Source organism: Oryx dammah, unplaced genomic scaffold (assembly GCF_014754425.2).
Source record: "Oryx dammah isolate SB20612 unplaced genomic scaffold, SCBI_Odam_1.1 HiC_scaffold_15, whole genome shotgun sequence".
Lineage (NCBI taxonomy): Eukaryota > Metazoa > Chordata > Mammalia > Artiodactyla > Bovidae > Oryx > Oryx dammah.
In genome coordinates this window covers 34,784,235-34,807,700 of record NW_024070199.1, presented here as the reverse complement: position 1 = coordinate 34,807,700, position 23,466 = coordinate 34,784,235, and the positions used below count along the sequence as shown (strand labels likewise).

The 23,466-nt window shown below is 42.4% G+C and overlaps 1 protein-coding gene across 1 annotated transcript in view; it reads left to right on the top strand.

Annotated features, from left to right (window-relative positions):
* PRDM10 (PR/SET domain 10) overlaps positions 1 to 23,466 on the top strand; it is a 93,370-nt gene that overhangs the window by 14,268 nt on the left and 55,636 nt on the right. The window contains exons 2-4 of the mRNA XM_040255866.1: positions 17,510 to 17,694; positions 19,978 to 20,142; positions 22,084 to 22,143. Coding sequence (XP_040111800.1) covers positions 17,626 to 17,694; positions 19,978 to 20,142; positions 22,084 to 22,143 — 294 coding nt within the window. The 5' untranslated portion in view covers positions 17,510 to 17,625. The remainder of the gene's footprint in view (positions 1 to 17,509; positions 17,695 to 19,977; positions 20,143 to 22,083; positions 22,144 to 23,466) is intronic.

Genomic DNA, 23,466 nt, shown 5'->3' with positions numbered 1-23,466 from the left:
AAAGTGCTGCACTCAATATGCCAGCAGATTTGGAAAACTCAACAGTGGCCACAGGACTAGAAAAGATCAGTTTTCATTCCGGTCCCAAAGAAAGGCAATGCCAAAGAATGCTCAAACTACCATACAATTGGACTCATCTCACACGCTAGTAAATGCTCAAAATTCTCCAAGCCAGGCTTCAACAAGTATGTGAACCAAGAACTTCCAGATGTTCAAGCTGGATTTAGAAAAGGCTGAGGAACCAGAGATCAAATTGCCAACATCTGTTGGATCATTGAAAAAGCAAGAGTTAACCATCTACTTCTGCTTTATTGACTATGCCAAAGCCTTTGACTGTGTGGATCATGACGAACTGTGGAAAATTCTTCAAGAGATGGGAATACCAGACCACCTTACCTGCCTCCTGAGAAACCTGTGTGCAGGTCAAGAAGCAACAGTTCAACAGTTCAACATGGAACAATGAACTAGTTCCAAAATGGGAAAGGAGTATGTCAAGGCTGTATATTATCACCTCTGGTTTTTAACTTATATGCAGAGTTCATCATGTGAAATGCCGGGCTGGATGAAGTACAAGCTGGAGTCAGGATTGCCGGGAGAAATATCAAAACCTTAGATATGCAGATAACACCATCTGTATGGCAGAAAGTGAAGAACAGAGGAGCCTCTTAATGAAGGTGAAAGAGGAGAGTGAAAAAGCTGGCTTAAAACTCAACATTCAGAAAACTAAGATCATGGCATCCAGTCCCATCACTTCATGGCAAATAGATGGCGAAACAATGAAAACAGTGAGACTTTTTTTGAGGAGCTCCAAAATCACTGCAGATGGTGACTGAAGCCATGAAATGAAAAGACCCTTGCTCCTTGGAAGAAAAGCTATGATCAACCTAGACAGCATATTAAAAAGCAGTGACATTACTTTACTGACAAAAGTCCATCTAGTCAAAGCTATGGTTTTTCTAGTAGTCATGTATGGATGTGACAGTTGGACCATAAAGAAAGCTGAGTGCTGAAGAATTGATGCTTTTGAACTGTGTTGCTGGAGAAGACTCTTGAGAGTCCCTTGGACTGCAAGGAGATTAAAGCAGTCAATCCTAAAGGAAATCAACCCTGAATACTCACTGGAAGGACTGATGCTGAAGCTGAAGCTCCAATACTTTGGCCACCTGATGTGAAGAACTGGCTCATTGGAAAAGACCCTGGTGCTATATTGAAGGCAGGAGAAGAGGATGACAGAGGATGAGATGGTTGGATGGTATCACCGACTCAATGGGCATGAGTTTGAGCAAGCTCTGGGAGCTGGTGGTGGATAGGGAAGCCTGGCATGCTGCAGTTCATGGGGTCACAAAGAGTCGGACACGACCGAGTGACTGAACTGAACTGAACTTACCCACTGTGAGGTGGTCGCCTCTGTGTGCGGCGGTGATGGTGATATCTGAACAAATGTGTTAGTGCCATTGTGGGCATGACACAGTTCATGGTTGCAGAAACTTCAGAAGCTATACCTTCAGACATCAAGACCTGCACCGGGGGCTGAAATGAGTGGACTTCTCAGAGAGTTTCTTTTAGTGCCATATTTGGTCAGTGTTTTCTGTCATATTTGGCTTTGCGTTTACTAGGACTGATTTTGATTTTGTGTAAGTTGGGAGTGGCTGAGTTCCATGTACCTTGGTAATCTTACAGTTGGTGTGATTTCAATTCCCATCACGATGTTCAGATTTGCTAGTTTATGGTACTACATAATGTCTTGAGTAATTTACTTTTCCTCTCCATGGTTTTTTCTTTTCAGCTCATTAAAAGTTCAGTTGTAAATATTGATATCATACATAAACTTAGCTTCTCTACCACGGAAGCAGTTATACACCATCATTTCAGTGGTAATGCATTATTTATGGGAATTTATCCTAAGAGGGTCTTTGTTAAGTAACAAGTTTCCTCTGAGGCAGGAGATTCGCCCAGAAACAGTGGTGACTGTCTGCTCCTGGCCAGATTCCAGGTGCTGAGGGCCCTGCGTTGGCCCGTCAGATGAGGGCGCTCTTTTGCAGCTGCATTCCCCCGAGGCAGGTGGCAGGGGACACAGACTCTGCACAAAATGTATGCATCACTTAACTGATGGTGCATGCTCTAGAGAGTGTTATGGGAGAGCAGCATGGGGCCGGGGAACAGGAAAGGCCTCCTGAGGAGGTAACACTGACCTTGAAATCTGATTGAGGAGGAGGAGGTGGCCATTCGAATCCTGGCAGAGCCTCTGCGAAAGCCCTGAAGGCCGGCCTGAGCCCTGGGAGGGTGTAAAGCTGGAAGCAGAAGGAGAGGCTTACTGGTGCAGCCTTTAAGGGTCGGGCCAGCGAGTGAGCTTGTAAAGGAGGTGGCAGAGAGGCTGGAGGAAACCAGGGAAGTTCCATGTTAGAAGGTGGAGAGAAGAGCTTAAGGAGGGTGTGAATGTTGCAGAGGTCAAGTGAGATGAGAACCTGGAGAGGTAGAAGAAGAGGCCAACTGGGGAGGGAATGTGGGGTGAGGAAGTAAGTGAAGGTGGACGTAGACAGCTCTATTGCCTGTAAAAACAGCAGAGAAGGATAGGTGAGCAGGGAGGTGGGCTCAAGGGAAAATTTTTTAGATGTAAACAATCAATTGAAATATAACGGCTCTTTAGAAAAGTGCACAGTAAAGTTAGGAGATACTGTTCACATTTGCTGATGTGAATGTTCCAGCAGGGAGGGGAGGGAGCTATGATGCTGCAGAGAGGGGTAGGGTCGGGTGCAGCCCTTGAGGGGACCAGCGGACTGGCTGCCGGCCAGCCCAGGTGGAGAGCCTGGCTTGGGTTAGACAAGGGATGTTTCCTCCGTCACAGTGTATCAGGAAAGATGAGGGAGGAGTATTTAATTTCAAAGTTGGGAGAATCACATTTTAATAACAGCACAATATTTTTAGATGCTGCCTATATTCCAAAGCTTTCTCATTGCTTTTCCAGTCCTCAAAAAAGCAGTGACCTGTTAAGTGATTCTGGGTGTAGATTGATTGTACTTTGTCATATCAGGTACGTCACGTGACAGTGCTTTTTCTTACCAGTGTCTACCATATCTGGTGTCCACAAATTTTGATAAACAGAGTCACAAGGTCAAAGAGAAAATGTTTTCCAGTCTCATCCTCCTGGGATTGTCCTCAGTTTCCTACCGAGGCAGCCAGTCCTGAGTGGTCAGATCCAGTAGAAAGGTGCTTATTAAAGTATACCCCACTCTCTGTACCTGCGCTCCCCTTTGGAGCATTTTCTGATTCCCAGGAGGCTGGGAAGCTGCTTGGTAAGGGCTGCTGAGAGGCAAAGAGGCAGGTAGTGCTTTAGGCTGCCTGTGGGGCTGGAGAGATAAGACATTCTGGGTGAAGGGCTGCCAAAGCTATCAGAACTGAAGGGCCGGCATCCCGAGGCAAGGAGGCAGCCTAATGCACTCTGTCCCACATCTGGTTTTCCCCCTGAGGTATTTGTTGACTAGGCCAGGCTGGTCGGGAGGCTCACAAGTCAAGCCCTAAGCAGCTGAATAGCAGACTGGGATTTGGGTAGTTTTGCTTTGCTGAGAAGAAAAAAATTGGAATTCAGAGCCCACCAAGGGAGAGGCTCCCTAGGAAACATCTTGAAATTCTCATTGCCACTTCCAGAAGGTCAAACCTAGGAGGAGACTCTGTTTTCTGGTCCTTCAGAAACTGCAGACCGGCTTCGAGTCAGCTTGATGGAATGTAGGGCCCTTCCTCAGCCTGCTGAGGATGGTGGGGGAGTGGTGGTGCCTTGGGAGAGAGTGCCATGAGAACTCAGGAGCTGGTGGCTTTCTGTTCCTTGATCCACATATATCCACTTTGTGAGCATCCCTCAAGTTTGGACACTCCTGATTTGTATGCTTCTCTCTAGGCCTGTTGTTTGTCATTGTTGTTCGATTGCTAAGTCTTGTTTGACTCTTTGTGACCTCATGAATGCCAGGCTTCCCTGTCCTTTGCCATCTCCTGGAGTTTGCTGAAACTCATGTCCATCGAGTTGATGATGCCATCCAACCATCTCATCTTCTGTCATCCCCTTCTTTTGCCTTTAATCTTTCCCAGCATCAGGGTCTTTTCCAATGAGTTGGTTCTTCACATTAGGTGGCCAAAGTATTGGAGTTTCAGCTTCAGTATCTGTCCTTCCAGTGAGTATTCAGGGTTGATTTCCTTTAGGATGGACTGGTTTGATCTCCTTGCAGTCCCTCGGCACCACAATTTGAATGCATCAGTTCGTCGGTGATCAGCCTTCTTTCTTTATGGTCCAACTCTCACATCTGTATAAGACTTCTGGAAAAACTGTAGCTTTGACTATATGGACCTTTGTAGGCCTGTGATATGCTGCTATTTGAGCTTTCCACCTGAAATCTTGTAAGAGAAGAATGGAGGACTCCCAATAGATTTCTCTTTGAAACTGCCTTCACGCTTTTCCAGCCAGCCAGCTCTTCTTTGTAGAAAAGGAAAAGCAAACATCAAGGTTTACCGTTCTTTAGAACTCAGACTGAGTGCGGGTTCCTTTTGAACTCTCAAGGATATGAATGTAGAATTGTCTGGCTAAGACCTCCAGCACGTCCTTAGTCTGGGTTTTTCTTTCCTTCAAGTGTACAGTAGGAGTTGTTTTGAATGACTTGATGGGGTTCTAATGCATTGCTAACAAACTGTCAAATGGGGTGGGAGGATCAATCTTTGTTTTTTTGGTGCATGAAAAGTTCTTATCTGAACTAGGAAATAAAGCCCACATTTCTTGGGCTGACACAAAGAAAGAAAGATTTGCTGGCATGCCTTTTTTGAGGCATGAAGAAAGGAGTGCCACAGCCCTGACTGGAAAAAATAACCTTCTTTCAAAGAAAAGTACTCTTAGTTGATAGTCTCTGAAGCCCTTTTTGTGCACAAGAAAGGCAGGAGGAATTTCTGTAGGGGATTTAATACGATTTCTGTAGCGAAGTGGAAAACACAGAGAGACACACACAGAGAGGAGGCAGAGACGGCCAAGGTGGCCATTTCAGACCTGCCGGGCACATCTCATTCCTTGCTTGCTGTGTTTGCTAATCTCTCTTTTTTTTTTTAAAGAAGGAAAATTCTGTTCAGCTCTCTTCTGGTTACACAGTGTCATTCTTGTTTATGTCCAGAAACAAATTAGAAAGATCCTAACCAGGGACTGAACCCCGGCCTTGGCAGTGAAGCGCCAAATCCTAACCCCTGGCCCATCAGGGAATTCTGTCTGCAGTAGTTTTTAGATTGTAACAGGTAGTTCTGTCTCATTAATATGAAAAGTGCCACTTATGCTGAAATTTGTCGGCCATTGTCTCCTGCTCACTTATCCAGTTTCTGAAGGTTTTTCTGGAGTTTTTCCATTGGCATAAAATTTTATCTGGATTTTTTCTATAGTCTTGTGCATTTCACTATTTACTTCATTGCCAGCATTTGTAACAAATGTGAATGGCATCGGTAGAAATACCCAGAGGACCCCATTATGATGCCTTTTTCATCCTTTCTTTACCCTTAGACTTCTCTGCTTATATGGAAATATCCCCAATCCATAACTGCTTAGTTAAAAACCCCTCTTTTATTTGGAACCTAGTCAAAGGTTTGTTGTTATAATTTTAAAAATTTCTTTTATAAAAAGAAAAAAAATTTCATGGAAAGCTTTTATGAAAGCCCGGTTCCCGGATTATTTTCTTTCTTGGAAACTTTTTAGTTTTTTAGGCATATTTCCCTTCCCTGAAAGTGTGCTTATTTTATTAATATTTCCTTGTGGAGTTAAGCAATGATATTTTAGTCCTACATCTCTGCCCTCACTTACAGGTTTCCAGTAGCTCTTGAGCTGGGGTCAGAGTGGTCCCGTGGAACTGGGCTCTGACAGACAGAGGGACCTCAGGCTGACCAGACCCAGAACTGTGGTCCAGTTGGCACTCCGTCTGTGGTCATTCTGTCTTTCGTGATCTGTAGGCCGGTCTGGCCGAGGCGAAGCCCGAATAAACAGTGTCTGCTGGGCGTGGGGCACCTTGCCAGGCAAGGCAAGAATGTTGCTGATAGTTTTCACTTCTCATTTTCATTTTTTCTCAGTGGAAATAGTAATTTGTTGTGAATTTTTAAAATTGAGAAACTATGTGATGGAGTATTTGGCCTTCCCCCTTTCAGCAAGAATGGGGAGTTTGTGTTGAAATCGGTATAATTCTGTTATGTGTCCGTCATTACTTCCTCTACCGATTCCTGTTCACCATTTAGAACCAAGTTCAGCTTTTCGAACTGATAAGAAAAAGAACCCCTCTTTCTTCCAGATATCAATGAAATGTAAAATTTCAACTTCACATTCCAAACGAGTGAACATCGTAGAAGCTTCTACCCCCAATTATAATGAATTTATTTATTAAAATATAGTTGATTTACAGTGTTGCATTAGTTTTTGGTATGTAGCAAAGTGATTCAACTATGCATATGTATATATTTATACACACTTTCATAATCTTTTCCATTATAGATTATTAAAGAATATTGGATACAGTTCACTGTGCTATACAGTAGGACCTCGCGGTTACCCATCCTGCATATTGCTAGTTTGCGTCTGCTCTTCCCCAGCTCCCGGTCTGTCTCTCCCCGACCCCACCGTAACCACAGGTCTGTTCTCTGTGTCTGTGAGTCTCTTTCTCTTCTATAGACATGTTCATTCGTGTCATAATTTAGATTCCCCATGAAAGTGATGTCAGAGCGTATTTGTCTTTCTCTGTCTGACCTCACTTAGCTTTCAGGCCCATCCATGTTGCTGCACACAGCATCGTTTTGTTCTCTTTTATGACTGAGTCATATTCCGTTATGCATATATGTCCCATGTCTTCTTCATCTGCCAGTCTGAACATCTGATCCTATGGCTTGCACGTTTACAGCAGCACCTCAGTCACGCAGTGATGGTCAGCTGTGCAGAGTGGAGCACTAGCTGTGACAATGTCCTGTTGTGTCTTCTGAATTGTGAGGTTAAACAGCTTTCTTGGGTGTCATGACATTAAATCAGCCGAACGGACTGATGAGTGTCACTCCTGAGGCCGGTGCTGGCACACGGCAGCCCAGCCCGTCCTGAGCTTGGCCAGGGTGCGCTGTCTTCCCTTGGCTGCACCAGGGTCACGCACCAGAGGGCTGGCTGGATGGAAGCTTCGCTAAGACAGACGTTGTCCTAGATGAGTGGTTCCCAAACTACCCTCTCCCCAGACAGTAGTGTTCTAGAGCTGGGCCAATGTGTTTTCTCCATTTAAGTAAAAACAATGGAAAGAATTTTCTTAATTTTGAGTTTCTTGTCCCATGAAATTTCATTAACTGTTTATTGCTATTACTGCCAATCAACTTAGCACTGGGAGGTGACAAATGAACAAGGAGCAAAAAAAGTTAGTGGAAGATGCGGGAATACCTGCTGCTGCTGCTGCTAAGTCACTTCAGTCGTGTCCAACTCTGTGCGACCCCATAGACGGCAGCCCACCAGGCTCCCCCGTCCCTGGGATTCTCCAGGCAAGAACACTGGAGTGGGTTACCATTTCCTTCTCCAATGCATGAAAGTGAAAAGTGAAAGTGAGCAACTGCTCAAGTCTTGTCCGACTCTTAGCGACCCCATGGACTGCAACCTACCAGGCTCCTCCGTCCATGGGATTTTCCAGGCAAGAGTACTGGAGTGGGGTGCCATTGCCTTCTCCGGCGGGAATACCTAGTCTTGCTTAATTGGATAGTTTAAAGAACTGTAAAATGAGATTGGATGTGATATTTATATGACTCATATAATGGAGCCATTTATGCTGGAATCTTAACACAGGGCAAGTGATCTTAGTTTGTGGACTGAGAAGCAGGGTGGAGTGGGAGCCTCCACCTGGGTTCAGAAGCAGGTACTTGGGCTTATATCACAGCTCTGCCGCATACAGACTCCCCCCCAGCCCTGTGACCCTGCGCAGGTCACCTAACCCCTCTCTTTCTCAGTCCCTCACCTATAAAGTAGAGACAATAATGTACCAACTTCATGGTTATTGTGAAAACTAAATGAATCAACACATGCAGAATACTTAGAATGTGCCTGGTGCATACTGCTATACAGTGTTACGGAATGTTGTTTTGTGACGTTAGATGTAAATATTTCATGGTGCTCAGCAGAGAACACTGTGGTCCTGTATTGTGAACATATCTGAGAACCATGGGTTTGGGGTTTCTCTCCTAGTTCTGAAATCCTATTATTCTGTGTCACAGAATTAGATTCCCCATTATCTTTCTTTTCCTTTTTTACAACTTAGTGCTTTAATGAAAGTGGTTTTTTCCCCTCCCCTCTCTACCTAGTGTGAAATCACTCTTTTCCTTTTCCAAGTGGGATCTAATCTTAAATATGACCTCAAAGGGTTCCCTTCCTGTTCCTTGACACAAAAGTGGTTTTGTATTGTGTGCATTAGTTACCCTTATCTACTACTACACGCCTAATATCCTTCAGCTTTTTATCCTATAGATGAGGACACTGAAGCTCAGAGAGAGTAAACAAACTGTCAAAAGCTACAAGTGGCAGATCCATGACTTTAAGTCAGGCTGTCTGACTCCGAAGCCTGCTCTAATGTCAGTACAGCAAATTGAAGTTGCCGTTCCAGTGGCTCTGATCCTGTTCCAGTGTAACTAACCTAAAGCAAGTTCTGGCCCCAAATATCCACATAGGTATTCCTCAAGGATGCTCTTTTTATGCTATCCCTGCTTATTCAGAGAAAGCTGAAATGTTCAACAAGCAGGGAGTTCTCTGGTGGTTCCTTGGTCAAGAATCCACCTGCCAGTGCAGGGGATACGGGTTTGATCCCTGGTCCCTGGTCCCTGGTCCCTGGTCAGGGCAGCTAAAGCCCGTGATCCACAGCTACTGAAGCCTGCATGCCCTGGAGCCCATGCTCCAAAACAAGAGAAGCCACTGCAATGAGAAGCCCAAGCACCACAGCTAGAGAGCAGCCCCTGCTCTCTGAACTAGAGAAAACCGCGCTCAGGAATGAAGATCCAAAATTTAAAAGAAAAAGTTTTAAGCAAACAAAAATAAGCAATTGTTTGTGCACTAGGCCAGACAGCCTCTGGGCCCAGCCACTCTCTGTCTGCCCCAGGGGATGTTTCCTGTCCTGCACACTCTGCCCCAGCCGCGAGGAGAGGCAGTTGGCGGGCCCCCTTGGTGTCTGCTCCCCCTGCCTTCTCGTGCTTCCTTAACGTTTCCCAAGCGCTGGCTGCTGAGTGTCTGGACTGTGGTGCTGGTGGCAGCAGGTGCTCAGGGAGAAGACAGCAGCCCCCACTCTGGGGCTGGAGCCCTCCTGTTCTGTCCCCAGACCCCACCCACCGCTCCCTCCCCAGATTGCAAAGCCACCTCCTCCATTGCTTTCCACAGTTTTTATATCCATTTTGCAAGTGTGTCAGCCTCCCTCTAACTTCTCTCCATGACTCATGTCTCCTGTTAAAATTCAGGGAAAGGGTTAGCAGTTTCTGCTGGTTACTTTGTAATGAGCCAGAGAAGTCGGTTCGCAGGCCTACCGTCTAGAATGCAGCACACTTCTCCGTGTAAAGAATGATGTGTCTGGAGGGAGCCATGCCACCCCAGCACAGAAACCTCTGCTGCAGCCTCAGTATTTCTGAGGCTCAGTAATGTGCCTGTCTACCTTTGAAGGTGGGTCTGGGCCTCTTCTTCCACCTCTTCCTGCAGGTCATGAAACAGGAGCGTCTTCGATTCCATGTCCTACGTGGTTCTGGAGAACTGGCTTCTTTCAGCCCAGAAACAGGGCTGGTGGGAAACAGGCTGGTGGGTGGTAGGGGGTGAGCAGCACCTGGGAAACGGGAACTATGAGGAGGGGAAACGAGGTGGAGGCTGGACCCCTGGGCCACTCCATCTGGCTCAAGGCTGCCTTACCAGTGAAATGGCTGGAAAGGCAGGTGTCTCTCTGGCCTTCCTCGTCCCCCTTACCGTTCCTCAGTGTCACTCTTAACCATGCAGGTGTCCCAGGTGGGTTGGGAAGCCAGCTGCCCTTCCGTCCCACTAGACTGTGAGCTCCAAGGGAGCAGAGTTCTTGCTCACCTTTAATGCTCGATATTCACAAAGCATGAAAAAAAATTACTACTATTTTTTGAATATCCATCATCATGCTCTGTGATCCCAAATGCTGTCATGTTGTATTGAATCTAAGATGTTGCTGGTAAGAAACACAATTATTTTATGTATCATTACGAAAGGAACAAGCCTTGCCACTTAAACTCTGATACAAGGGCTTTCTGCTACTTAGAATTTTTATTGTATACTTGTTGAAACAGTTCTTTTAGATTCATTTGGGCATGGATTGGTATCATTCATGCACATATGTGGAGGGGAAAATATAAGTAAAATGTTTAACATACTCCTAAATATCGTCACTTTCAGAATCTGACTCGAGAATCACTTTTGGCTCAGAGTCTTACTGTCTCTGTGTCACCAAGAGTGTTGGTGACACAGCGTTTCTGCTGTCACCAGGAATCTCCTGCAAGCAGCTCCTACCCATTCTGGGAGTTGTGATCCTGGTGTGTTTTTACTCAGCCTGTGGCAGGCCTGTGTTTCCACATATCTTAGTAATAACTTTGCACAATGCAGCATCGTTCATGCTGCCCTGTCTCATACCCACGTACCATAGATTTGGTAGGCAAGGTCATTTTTCCAGTGACGGATGTTTGCTTCCCTAATCAAATTTATGCCCAGCTGCTGTTCATATGCCTCTTGGATTAATGCCAAATTATAGTGTCATCTTTTTGAAGACATTTAAAGTGGCAGCTCCACTCAGGGTGTCTAGTGCTGACAATACACTGACTCAGTGAAGCGAGGGCAGAGCTAATGAAGGGCAGCGAGCAAGGTCACACTCGAGCAGGCAGTGCGTCCACATCCTTCCCGCCATCTGGATGGTAGTTACTACAGAACCCAGTGTGGTGGAGTCAACCCTCGCTCAGCAATGTGAGCAAAAGTGGAAAAAAGTACGTTAAAGACTTGATGGAACTCTTACAGCAACCGTGCCAGGCAGATAATTTGGATTTTCCAATGAGGAGACTGAGACTCAGTCTGTGGCTTACTATTGTCATACCCTGGTAAACACGGAGTAGATTTGGGGGCATAGAACCCAGATTTGTCCCATTCTAAGGCTCATACTTTCAATTATATTGTTACACTCTTTATTCATATGTGTGTATGTTCAGTTGTGTCTGACTCTTTGTGACCCCATGGATCGTAGCCACCAGGCTCCTTTGTCCATGGGATTTCCCAGGCAAGAATACTGGAGTAGGTTGCCATTTCCTCCTCCAGGGGATCTTCCCGACCAAGGGATTGAACCCACACCTCTTACATCTCCTGCATTGGCAGGTGGATTCTTTACCACCAGTACCTATGATGTATGTTAATATATATGACCTAGAATAGTCCCTGGCACATACTAATTTAATACATTTATTAATAAATTTAATAAATATTTGTTGAATAACCAACCCAGGGATCGAACCCAGGTCTTCCACATTGCAGGTGGATTCTTTACCAGCTGAGCCACAAGGGAAGCCCAGGAATACTAGAGTGGGTAGCCTATCCCTTCTCCAGCAGATCTTCCCGACCCAGGAATCTAATGAGGGTCTCCTGCACTGCAGGTGGATTCTTTACCAATGGGCTTTCAGGGAAGCCCATAAAATCATTAGAGAGTCCAAAAGACTTCCATACATCTGTGTCCCTTTTGCTGTCTCGCATATAGGGTCATTGTTACCATCTTTCTAAATTCCATATATATGCGTTAATATGCTGTATTGGTGTTTTTCTGACTTACTTCACTCTGTATAATAGGCTCCAGTTTCATCCACCTCATTAGAACTGATTCAAATGTATTCTTTTTAATAGCTGAATAATATTCCATTGTGTATATGTACCAAGGCTTTCTTATCCATTTGTCTGCTGATGGACATCTAGGTTGCTTCCATGTCCTGGCTATTATAAACAGTGCTGCAATGAACATTGGGGTACATGTGTCTCTTTCAATTCTGGTTTCCTCGGTATGTATGCCCAGCAGTAGGATTGCTGGGTCATATGGCAGTTCTAGTTCCAGTTTTCTAAGGAATCTCCACACTGTTCTCCATAGTGGCTGTAGTAGTTCACATTCCCACCAGCAGTGTAAGAGGGTTCCCTTTTCTCCACACTCTCTCCAGCATTTATTGCTTGTAGACTTTCGGATCGCAGCCATTCTGACCAGCGTGAGATGGTACCTCACTGTGGTTTTGATTTGCATTTCTCTGATAATGAGTGATGTTGAGCATCTTTTCATGTGTTTGTTAGCCATCTGTATGTCTTCTTTGGAGAAATGTCTGTTTAGTTCTTTGGCCCATTTTTTGAGAATAGCATTGAAACATGTATATTATCATATGTGAAACAGATCACCAGTCCAGGTTCAATGCATGAGACAGGGTGCTCAGGACTGATGCACTGGGATAACCCTGAGGGATGGGATGGGGAGGGAGGTGGGAGGGGGGTTCAGGATGGGGAACACATGTACACCCATGGCTGATTCCATGTCAATGTATGGCAAAAACCACTACAATATTGTAAAGTAATTAGCCTCCATTTAAAATAAATAAATTAAAAAAAAATAAAATTTACCACCTTAAAAAAAATCATTAGAGACAATAGAAATGCTTCTTTTCCTGGAAATGAAGTCTCTGACATTTTGGACAGTAGGTGAAAGAAAGAAAGAACGATGGGTGGCCATTCTCTAGACAAGCTACAGTTTGTGGCTCTCAGGTTCTTTGAGGTTGAGAAGAGGAGCAGAGAACTCCGTTCCCAGCTCACAGAGTCTGTCAGCACCCGCCTGTTGGACAGCACTAAGGTACTTCCTGGAATCCTTCCTGCCCCTGACCCATTGCCTATAAATCAAGATCAACAGAGTTCTATAAACTGTTCCGTGAAATAAAAATAAAGGAAATCAAATATGACAAGCCTTGCTATGAAGGATGTCCAGGTACAGGGCAGTTGTTATTGGACAATTTGCTAAGTTAAAAAAATATAAGATGTTTTGAAAATTCTGAAGCTCTTACGGTTCATCAGGAAAATGTGAAAATTGGCATATTTGAGCACCACCATGTGCTAGATGTATGCCTGGGAGTTTTACACGTGTCACGTAACCCTCACAGTAACACCAAGAGGTCAGTATCATCTCCATTTCACATAGGATGATATTGAGGCTCCGGGAGCGTACGTGATTTGGCCAAGGGATGTAACTGCTGAGCAGCTGAGCTAGTGGGGAAGCCCGGGTGCTCAACTCAGAGTCTGTGGATTTTCTACTGTTCTCTGCTGCTTCCCATCTAAGCTTAAGGCCAGAAACCCCTTTATACTCTGGTTTTACAGTTGACAGTGCTGATGCTAGAGAATTTCAAGTGACTTACTTTGGAGCAGACTCATACCTAGAATTTAGTTTTCTTGAACAGTTTATTAAACAACAAATACTTGAAGAATATCACACAGTTTTAAACAGTTCAGTAGTTACAGAAACTCCATAGGTCTTGTAAATATATCTTAAAGAACAAGAACTGGGTATTCTGTATCAGTGCTTTAGATTCCAGACATTTTTTGAATGAAAGAGTTCGCCATCTTGGGCTTCTTTATGTGCTAACAGTATTTTAAAATGAGTGAGTGAGTGAGTGAAAATCGCTTAGTTGTGTCCGATTCTTTGCAACCCCATGAGCTATACAGTCCATGGAATTCTCCAGGCTAGAAAACTGGAGTGGATAGCCTTTCCCTTCTCCAGGCGATCTTCCCAATCCAGGGATTGAACCCAGGTTTCCCACATTGCAGGTGGAACCTTTACCAGTTGAACCACAAGGGAAAATGATTGGGAAGTACCATTTGGGGCAGTATTTCACATCTGTAGTACTAAACTTTACTAGCAGGCTTTCCTATGTGTCAGTGAACTGTTCTGTTATTTTACCCCATCTGCTAAGTATTATTTCCTTTTTTCTCCCCCGTTATCCTTGCTGTATGTGGTTTCGGTGTTTTATGTCATTGTTACGTCTACTTCTTTATCTTGGTAAGATCGAACAAAGATATTTTAGTCTGGAGTAAATGTCCCATTCCTTCCCTTCTCTGCTTTCTTGTTCCTCTTCATCCTTCAACTTTCATCTTCTCCAAGAAGTCATCCGTGGATACCCACTTAGGAATCAGGTGTCTTCTTCTTTTCCCCCGCCCGGCAACCGGTCCGTGCACATGATCAAGGACTTGCCACACGCCAGATCTAGAGCGCCTCACGTTCCTTGACATGAAGGAACTCAGCGTTGAGATGGAGAGGCACACAGTTAGACAGAAAGATGCAATATGATTGAATGCCTTATTTTAAAGCTACTTGGTGAGTGTTTTTCATGGGGCAGGCATTGTGTGAAGTGAGCATCTTATGTGCATTATCTCACGTTCTCTTAATAACCTTATGATCCTGATTGTAAGGAGAAGGAGAGTGATTTAGAGCAGTCCATGTTCTGCCTAATATCACTGAAGTCACAGAATTGCTGCCGAAATCTGGGTCCAGAGCCCACGCTTGTAGCCACTCTGCCTCCTGTGCAGGTCAGAGCACTTCCCTGTGTGTCCCCAGGCCCTCATGTGCCAGGCACAGGGAGAGGACAGCCCCAGTGCTGGAGTTAGAAAGTAACAGTTACTTAACAGTCACACAGCCGCTTTAACTGACTGCATATCATCCTGCAGTTAGGAATTCAAAATACAAGAATTCAAGACATAACACGCATGTCCAAACTTACTCATCACAGACATTGAAAATAACCATTTATCAACATAACGTTAAATACACTATGATATGTTCGTACAATGAAATGATAAAGCTATAGTAAAGAAGGAACAAACACTGTAGGGATCTGGAACAACGTAAAAGGGATGGTACTGTATGGAGTAAATAAGGTTTCAAAGAGACACTGCTTTGTACAGAATCGATACTATGATGCCATTTGTGGTTTGGAGAAGCAGAGAGTATTTATATTTTTGTTTATATACAATGTAAATTGCTTGTATAACATATCTTTGGAAGAACAGATAAGAAATCGATACTATGAATTGGTTCTGAAGACTGGGATTCTAGGTAGCAAGATTGTCCACCGTACACCTTTTTGTTCCTTTTGAATTTTGAGCCAACTGAATTTGCCACCTATTGAAAGTATATAACTAAAAATAAAAGAAATAACAGGCAGCTTGCTAGAAATGAAAACAAATAAGAAAGGCACTCTGGGCTGGTGTGTTTTCTGAGTATGGGAGTTAAGCCTGCCTCCATCCTCGCTGCATCCCAGTGTGTGCTTGGTTGGTTGTGCAATTGATCAACTAAGTTGAAAAAATAAAATCTCTAATTCCTGTATGGGAAAACAATAGCATTTTTTTCTGTTGTATTAATTCCTGTTGAAAATAGGTATCCTGAGTCTAACCATGAAGAGACATCAGATGAACTGAAATTAAGGGACCTGAAAAATAAATGGCCTGTGAGTTTGTAAAATGTCAAGGTCATGGAGAACTAGGAAAGACTGGGGACTGTTCCTGGTCAGAGGGAACTGACGGAACACGTTGGCAGCGACATGCCGTGCGTGAGGCCGGAGTGGACCCTTGGCCAGAAAAAGAGGGCTTTCCTTCTCTGCAAAGGACGGTAATCAGACAATTGGCAAAAGCTGAATGTGGTCTGTAAGTTAGATAATAGCACTGTTAATATGCTGATTTTGATAGAAGTACTATGGTTCTGTGAGAAAATATCCTTCTTTTAGGAAATAGGCACTTAAGAATTTAGTAGCAAAGGAGTTTTTTGCCTGCAACTTATTCTCAAATAGTTTAAGTTAAAAAAAGAAGATGAAAAAGAGAAAGAGAGGATGAAAGAGATGGAGAAAGAATAATAAAACAAACATGGTAAAATGTTAACATTTGGGGGAACAGTGAAGAAATACAAATTCTTTGTACTATTTTTGCTGCTTTTCCATCTGAAATTATTAAAAAAAAAAAATTTAAAATTTCCAGTGTGGAACATTTTCTGATTTTATAATATGGGGCCTCTTGTACAGATTTTATCTACTTTTGTACAATTTTGTGATTATCTTCCTGTAGCTCTTTATATTATCGGTGACATTCCTCTGAGTTTCTTAATATTTTTGTTCCTTTTAAAAAATATATAACAACTTTGTTGAAGTTTAATTCACATACTGTACAACTCACCCTCACTATCTTTTTATGTATGCTTAAATAGTACGACTATATAAGGAAGATATGCTTAACAAAAAGACAACATTGTAGGTGTAATTTACACATGATAAAATTCACCTCTTTTAACTGAATAGGTTGATGGCTTTTGACATGTGATCTCCCCATGTATCCGCCACCCCAGTCTAGATACAAGATAGAGAACATTACAGCCCCTTTGCTTACAGTTACCTGCTGTTGACGGGGGCATTGTTTGCAGGATCTTCTGGAGGGTGCAGGGCGACTGTGTGTGGTGGGGCGGCTTCTGTTGGGGTGAGGATGCTGGTGATGCAGCTGAGCCCCTCCCTGGCTCCTGAGAGGCTCCCAGGTGGTTCGGACGTGGTCATTCTGTATCCCAGACACCCCGGCGCTGTGTGTCCCAGTTTCTTTTCTTCTACGGGCCTTATTCCGGTTCAGAGGCTGGAGCATGCATAGCTTCAGAATGTTTCTCAGGTTATTTCACAGTGGAGAAAGTTCTGGCAGGGTTCTGGGCAGTGGTCCTTCTCATCTTTAGTTGAGTGGTGTTCTGAGCAGCTTGGCCTTGCCTGTCTATGATGCCACTTACTGGGCCAGCTGAAGGAGGTGTATCAGGCCTGGCTGCCCTGTTAAACAGCGGATCTCAAGTGACCTTTAAACCATCAGTGTTTTATCATCATCAAAAGGGAAGATTGATTACAACATCTGTTTTGGAAAATAGTCATATTTCAAGATATAGGTTTTGTGCCCATTGATATTTAGTGAGGCTTTGATTTCCCAGCTCATCACTCCTGTATTGACGCCATAGGAAACAAAGTTGGTATCTGTATTCACCAAACTGTGGCCCAGAAAATTTGGCTCCCTCCACCTGCCATTTTCCCTTATTTTGTGACTTTTATTATGCTGCTTTTCATTTTGAGTTGGTGGTATAGGAAGTCAGTGTCTTAACAGGTGTGCAAACAGGGACGAGCTTATTGACGCCAGTAAGATTTGGTGTCAGCCCAGCACTTGACTGACTTTAGTACATGGGGGCCTTGTCATCCTCCTCCTGGGGAGAACTAGGGACCACACTCAGGCTCCATCTACCTGACGTGGGCCCAGAGCAGAACATGCACGCAGTACATTGTGTCATTATTACGTATAATTTCTCCATTTTCACCTTTTTTGCCCAGGTGTGTTATCTCTTACAAAGCTTTTTTTTTTTTTCCTCTTTGTGGCTGAGACTGTAACTTATTAAAATGCATTCATGTATTTAAGTCTTGGGTCCTGTTCTCTTTTTCTCAGGCACACTGCAGAGAGGCCTTCCTGTCCCTGACGAGCACGTGCGTGGGAGACAGATGACTGTCCTTCACCCTGCACAAATAATCTAGGTGCCTGGGCCGCTCTCCAGCCGGGAGGGGATGGATTCCAAAGATGAAAGCTCACACGTGTGGCCCCCGGCTTCAGAGCACGAGGAGAACGCTGCACAGGTGAAAAGTGCTCTCCCAGCTGAGCACTGACTGCAGTGTTTTAGTTGGTAGAGTTTGCTGACAGCTAGAGAAATAGCAGCTCCTGTATAGTGATGTGGGGCAAAGGGGGAGCTGATGGGCGGATGTGGTACTCAAGGAATGGGCAGCATTTTAGCACTTTGAATGCTCCATCTGCATGGGTTGCTGTGATTTCAAGAAGCTACATACCACCCATGGGTTTCTCTGCCTTTCCCCTCAACTTCCTGTCATAATCCTCTTCACCGCTCCATTTTATTTCATGGTGAAAGCTTCAAACTGCAGGGTTTCTTTTATGTTATCCAGGAAAGGGTTTTGATATTTTGTGTGTAGTGAAGTACAAGGTATGTCTATAAAGTGAGTGGCTTTTCCTTTTCTTTTCAAATTCAGAATGTAAACTTCTCATTGAAAGTTGTCCCAGTGAATCAACAGCTCTGGAGGTTAGTCACTTATTCAGATATTGCTCTACTAACCAGCTACACAATCTTTTGACTGTCCTTAGCAAAAGAGAATCTCTGCATTTTTGGTATGGATTTGAATTTTGGTAAGAGTCAGCAGTCATAGGGAGCCACATTTTATATGTGACCAAAGTATGAAACTTCATTTTAAAGCATTATAATATATATGTAATTTCATTTTCGTCAAATTACATAACCATAGTTGTTCAGTTGCTAAGTAATCAGAAAATTTATATTAAAGCCTTAAAATACACATATTATGTTTGATTTAAGTAGTATAACTAATGTTACAGTACATAAAATCAGTCATCAGATATGATTTAAAAGTCTGTGTCTGAATACTGAGAAAAAGGTACCAGAGAAGCTTCCAGCAGAATAACTGAGAATGCTGTTTTGGTTCTGTCTGGAAGGCTACTTTCATGTAGCTATATGTTTGGGGGTACTTTGTTTATAAAGAAAAATGTAGTCCATTAATAAATAAGGTCCACATTTGTAGGTAACCAGACAGTAGACAGCAGAGCTCAGCACCCCCTGTTGCATCCCATCCTTGCAATATTTCTTCTCCCATCCAGGAATCCTGCTTTAGCCGAGTACTTGGTGATGAAGACCAAGTTGAAGGGTTTGGATAAATCTCAAGGAGAAAATTTTTTTTTCCTTTTTAAGCACTGAGACTAGTTAAAGATTTTGATGTTAATGAACAAATCTAAACTCACAAAAGTGCAGCACTTAAAATTGCACAAATATTTCAGAAGCCCAATTCTTGTGCAAACTGTATCTTCATGAGCAGAGCAGATTTATGTAGAAGCTGGGGTAATCACTTAGTGCTAGAGTGGAAATTTGTTTTATTTACATGGTGCTTGACTGCATCTTGTCTCCAGTTTTCTTTCTGTGGGTTGAATAGCTTATGTCATCTTTGGGATCTGTTCTCCACTGGAAAAAACTGAAATAAAAAATTATGTGTAAAGCCAAGACAGTATAAGAGTAAAGATTCCAACCTAAGAGGGCCTGACTTCAGTATCAGCACATAAATTATTTCTCTCCCAAATGCGTACTTTGACCATCTGCTTTGTACCTTCAATATCAGACACTAGGCTGTGTGCCAACCTGCAGGAACTCAAACCTCCAAAGTTGACTGCTCAGAAAGCACTTTACAGAATCAGTTTCTGCTTTAGTTCCTCATAGACACAAAATTATTTCCCCTGATGACAACTGAAATAGTTATCCAAAACCCCTGAAAAGTACATTCTCAGAATTTTTTGTGTCCTTACCTACTTGGCAAAGAAGAGTTCTGTTACATTCACCAAGTCAGCATACGTTCACCTCTTGCCTACAGAACAGCCACGGAGGACAAAAGAATTTTACGAAAGCAAGTGACCTTGTTTTAATGTGTTTGCCAAAAGGCACTCTTCGTTAGAAAGTAGAATTTTTATGATGTGTTGAAAGCACCTGACTTTTGAGTCTTGACATATTTTTCCACCTTACAGAATAATCTGTGTTTTGTAGTTTGGCAGTATTGTCCATCAGGAATCTTCTGTCACATTTCTTCTCCGCACGCCCCAAAAGAGAGACCTGCAGTTGATATTTGAGGCAAAGGGGTGTTTAAATTGGTTGCTTAATATTAAGTAAAAATCAGTGAGAAGGTCCTTGGATCCCTCTGCCAAGTCACTAACTCAGCACGTCGTGTTCTCCTTTCGTGGGGATCTTTTAGAAATGCACGTGTGTGGTGTTCTCAGTCAGTTCCCCGTCTTTGTGCTACAGGGTGGGTTCCACAAGGATGATCGCTTCGTACTTGCTGGTTTTTTTACCCCAGGTGCATTTTGTTCCCGACGCTGGAACTGTGGCCCAGATCGTCTATACTGATGACCAGGTCCGTCCGCCGCAGCAGGTGGTGTACACGGCAGATGGTGCCTCCTACGCCTCCGTGGATGGTCCTCAGCACACACTGGTCTACATCCATCCCGTGGAGGCTGCGCAGGCACGTTGGGACCATGGTTGATGGCTTGTGTGTTAATCTGTTAATTCATCCCTTAGGTTTACGCTCTGCCAGTCACTGTGCTGCTGGCAGGTGAGGCAGGAAATATGCAGATAACATGTGTGCTCTCAAGGAGCTTATGACCATCTTGGCAGAAGAAGATGTGGTTTATTTATTTAAATTAAGTGTAAGGAGTTAGAGCACTAACCTGGAATGAGGTCTTTTCCCCACTGACTGTTGATATCAATCGATTATTATTATAAACAAGATTATCAGCCTGTTACTTTTCCTAAGTATCAAGAACCAGGCCAAACATGGCATTTACTTCTGTGTAACTTAATCAAGATGAATCTCAGTGGAAACATGCACGTTATTTCAGTTAAACGTGTAAGTGAGGGATCCCACTAGCTTGTTAACTGCTATTTACTAATAACTTACTGACTTTAAGGACTGTATAGAAATGAGGGTAAAATCTGTACAATTATAACTGCTTTCATTTTTTTTTTTTTGCTAGTGATTCTGAGTGTTGGTTTCCAAATGCATAACAGGAATATCCCCCAATATATAAATGTTACTTTGTATTTTTAGCACTTTATAATGTACATAGCACTTTAAAATATATTAGAAATCAGTTCCATTGTTTTTTGTTAAAAAAAAAATTTTTTTTAACATGGACCATTTTTAAAGTCTTCATTGAATTTGTTACAATATTGCTTCTGTTTTTATGCTTTTGGTTTTTTGGCTGAGAGGCATGTGGGATCTTAGCTCCCCAACCAGGGTTGAACCTGTACCCCTGGATTGGAAGGTGAAGTCTTAACCATTGGCCCTCCAGGGAAGTCCCCAGTTCCATAGTTTTTGTACTAGGATCCTGGTAATAAAAATTTGCCCTCATGCAATATTTAATCAGGAGACCCAAAGTACTCCCAAGAAGAAATGAGACCCACCTAATAAATGCCTTTCAAATCTATATAAAGGTAAAATTGCCTGGTAGTCAGATGTTACTTTTGGAATAGCCCTTCTCAGTTTTAGTCCCCCAGCTGTACTGAAATAAGAACATGTAGATTATGTAAAGAATGTACTGTGCTCAACTTTTAAATCATTACTATGTTACTAAATGTCTGAGTTATGATAGTTTTTAAATGTCAAATATAAGAAATCTGAAGCTCGCTAAAATTCTCTTTTACAGTTCTCTGGAATCAGCACTTAACCATGGTTCCTATGACCATAAATTTGCTAAAGCCTTAGGCAAATTAGAGTCATTTAAAAGTTTTAGAGGAAAGAATACTTTTTTGGATTGGAGATTTCTTGTGGTGTCCTGGCTAAAATAATTTTGAAGGTTTTCCTTCTTTAGTTATCACAACTGTCAGCCAAATGTTTATAATAAGAACTTTGAAAATTATGATCTTACTGGCTTTATCCAAAAAAGAGTCTGTGGAACATTAAATGCAATTTATTTATTTATTTTCTATATCTGCTGAGTGTGCATTTATTTATATTGGAAAGAGTTGTAATCCTTGGGTATACAGTATTCTTCTCTTTGTCAGTGTATCTCCAACCATTTTCATTTAATTGCAAGTCTACCCCTGAGACAGAGTGGTACGTGAGAATGCATGCCCCCTTGTTCATGGAATGCCTTTTTAATTAACCGTGACATTCAATCTCAGGAGAGGCTTTGCTTTAGAGTAAAATCACGAAGTATGCAGTGTGTTAGCCAATGAAGAGGGTTAGCTTTTACAATCTCTTTGAAGACATATAAATGAAAGGCTTTAGCAAAATATAGGATTACTGTCTTTATCTTCTTTATTAATGAAAGATTATTACTCGCTATTTGAGAGTAACTCTCTCAGGAATTGGTGCTTAGCAGTAGGATAATTTTTCCTGCATAGACAAGCTGTCTGAAGATCTATTGATAAGTTTTTGTTGTTGTTGTTTTTGTTTGTTTAGACGCTGTTTACAGACCCGGGCCAAGTAGCTTATGTCCAACAGGATGCTACAGCTCAGCAGGTAATGAGTTGCTTTTTTGCCTTCTTGTTGTTTCTGGATAATATTATGAAGTTACCCTTTCCTGGAATACCCCCAACCTCTGCGCTGCGCATTCTCTGAAAGTCTGTGTCTCGTGTGTTTAGAATATTCTCGATGTCTGTTAATAAAGACAAAGCAGAACGCGACATTAATACACTCCAACCAGTATGTATTGAAATACTTGGGTAATACAAAAATGATTTGTCAGGGAAATTTAAGCATTAAATTAAAATAAGGATATTAATTGGGTATTGGTTCAAGTTCCAAAGAATAATCCTGAGTTTCAAAAGTGTCCGTGGAAATTTGGAAACATTTTAATACTTGTTCTTTTTTTTTTTTTTATGATTATTGACTTACATTTGATTTGTAATGTGTTAGTTTCTGGTGTATAGCAAAGTGATTCAGTTCTATCTATATTTATATTATATATATATTCTCTTTTAATGTTCTTTTCTTTATGGTTTATTACAGGATTCTGAATATAGTTCCGTATGCTATATAGTAGGACCTTGTCGTCTATCCATTTTTTATTTACACCTAGCCTTCTTTCCCCTTTGGTAACTATAAGTCTGTTTTCTAAGTCTGTGAGTCTGCTTCTGTTTTGTAAATAAATTCATTTGTATCACATTTTAGATTCCACATATAAGTGATATCATATGATATTTGTCTTTTTCTGACGTAGTATGATGATCTATTTTAAAATATTGGGGTAAAATTCCTGCTTAAATTGCCTATACCCTTAGTAGCAACTTTCTTCCTTTTAGTTTCTGAGAACTGAGATTCTTCTTGGTTTCCTTTAAAAACATTTCTTTTCTTTTACCTCTATTTCTAATATATCCTACTTGACTTTGAGGGACTTCTTCCTTATTTTTCTTCTGGTTGTGAAAGTGATAAAGAAGGTGCAAAAGCTTGATAATTGTCAGTCCTACCCTAAAAAGAATGTGACTCCAAATAGTTTTATTTTCACGATGGCTAGTATGACTGTTATTCAGCTGGACCACTGAGTGTCATGAGTGATTATTAAGTAAGCTTTCTCATCAGTAAGCACTTTTGCTTTTCAGATGTCTTAGTAGGTGATTTGGATACTTCCATTTTATTTTATTATTACATTTTTAAATCAGCGGGACACTGTTATTCTGTTTTGTTTTTGACTATGCTGTGCAGCACATGAAATCTTAGTTCCTCTATGAGGGACTGGGCCTGTGGCACCTGCAGTCAAAGTGCAGAGTTTCAGTCACTGGACTGCCAGGGAAGTCCTTGGATAATTAATTATATTTTAAAATTTGAAAAGTGAACAGTAGTTGG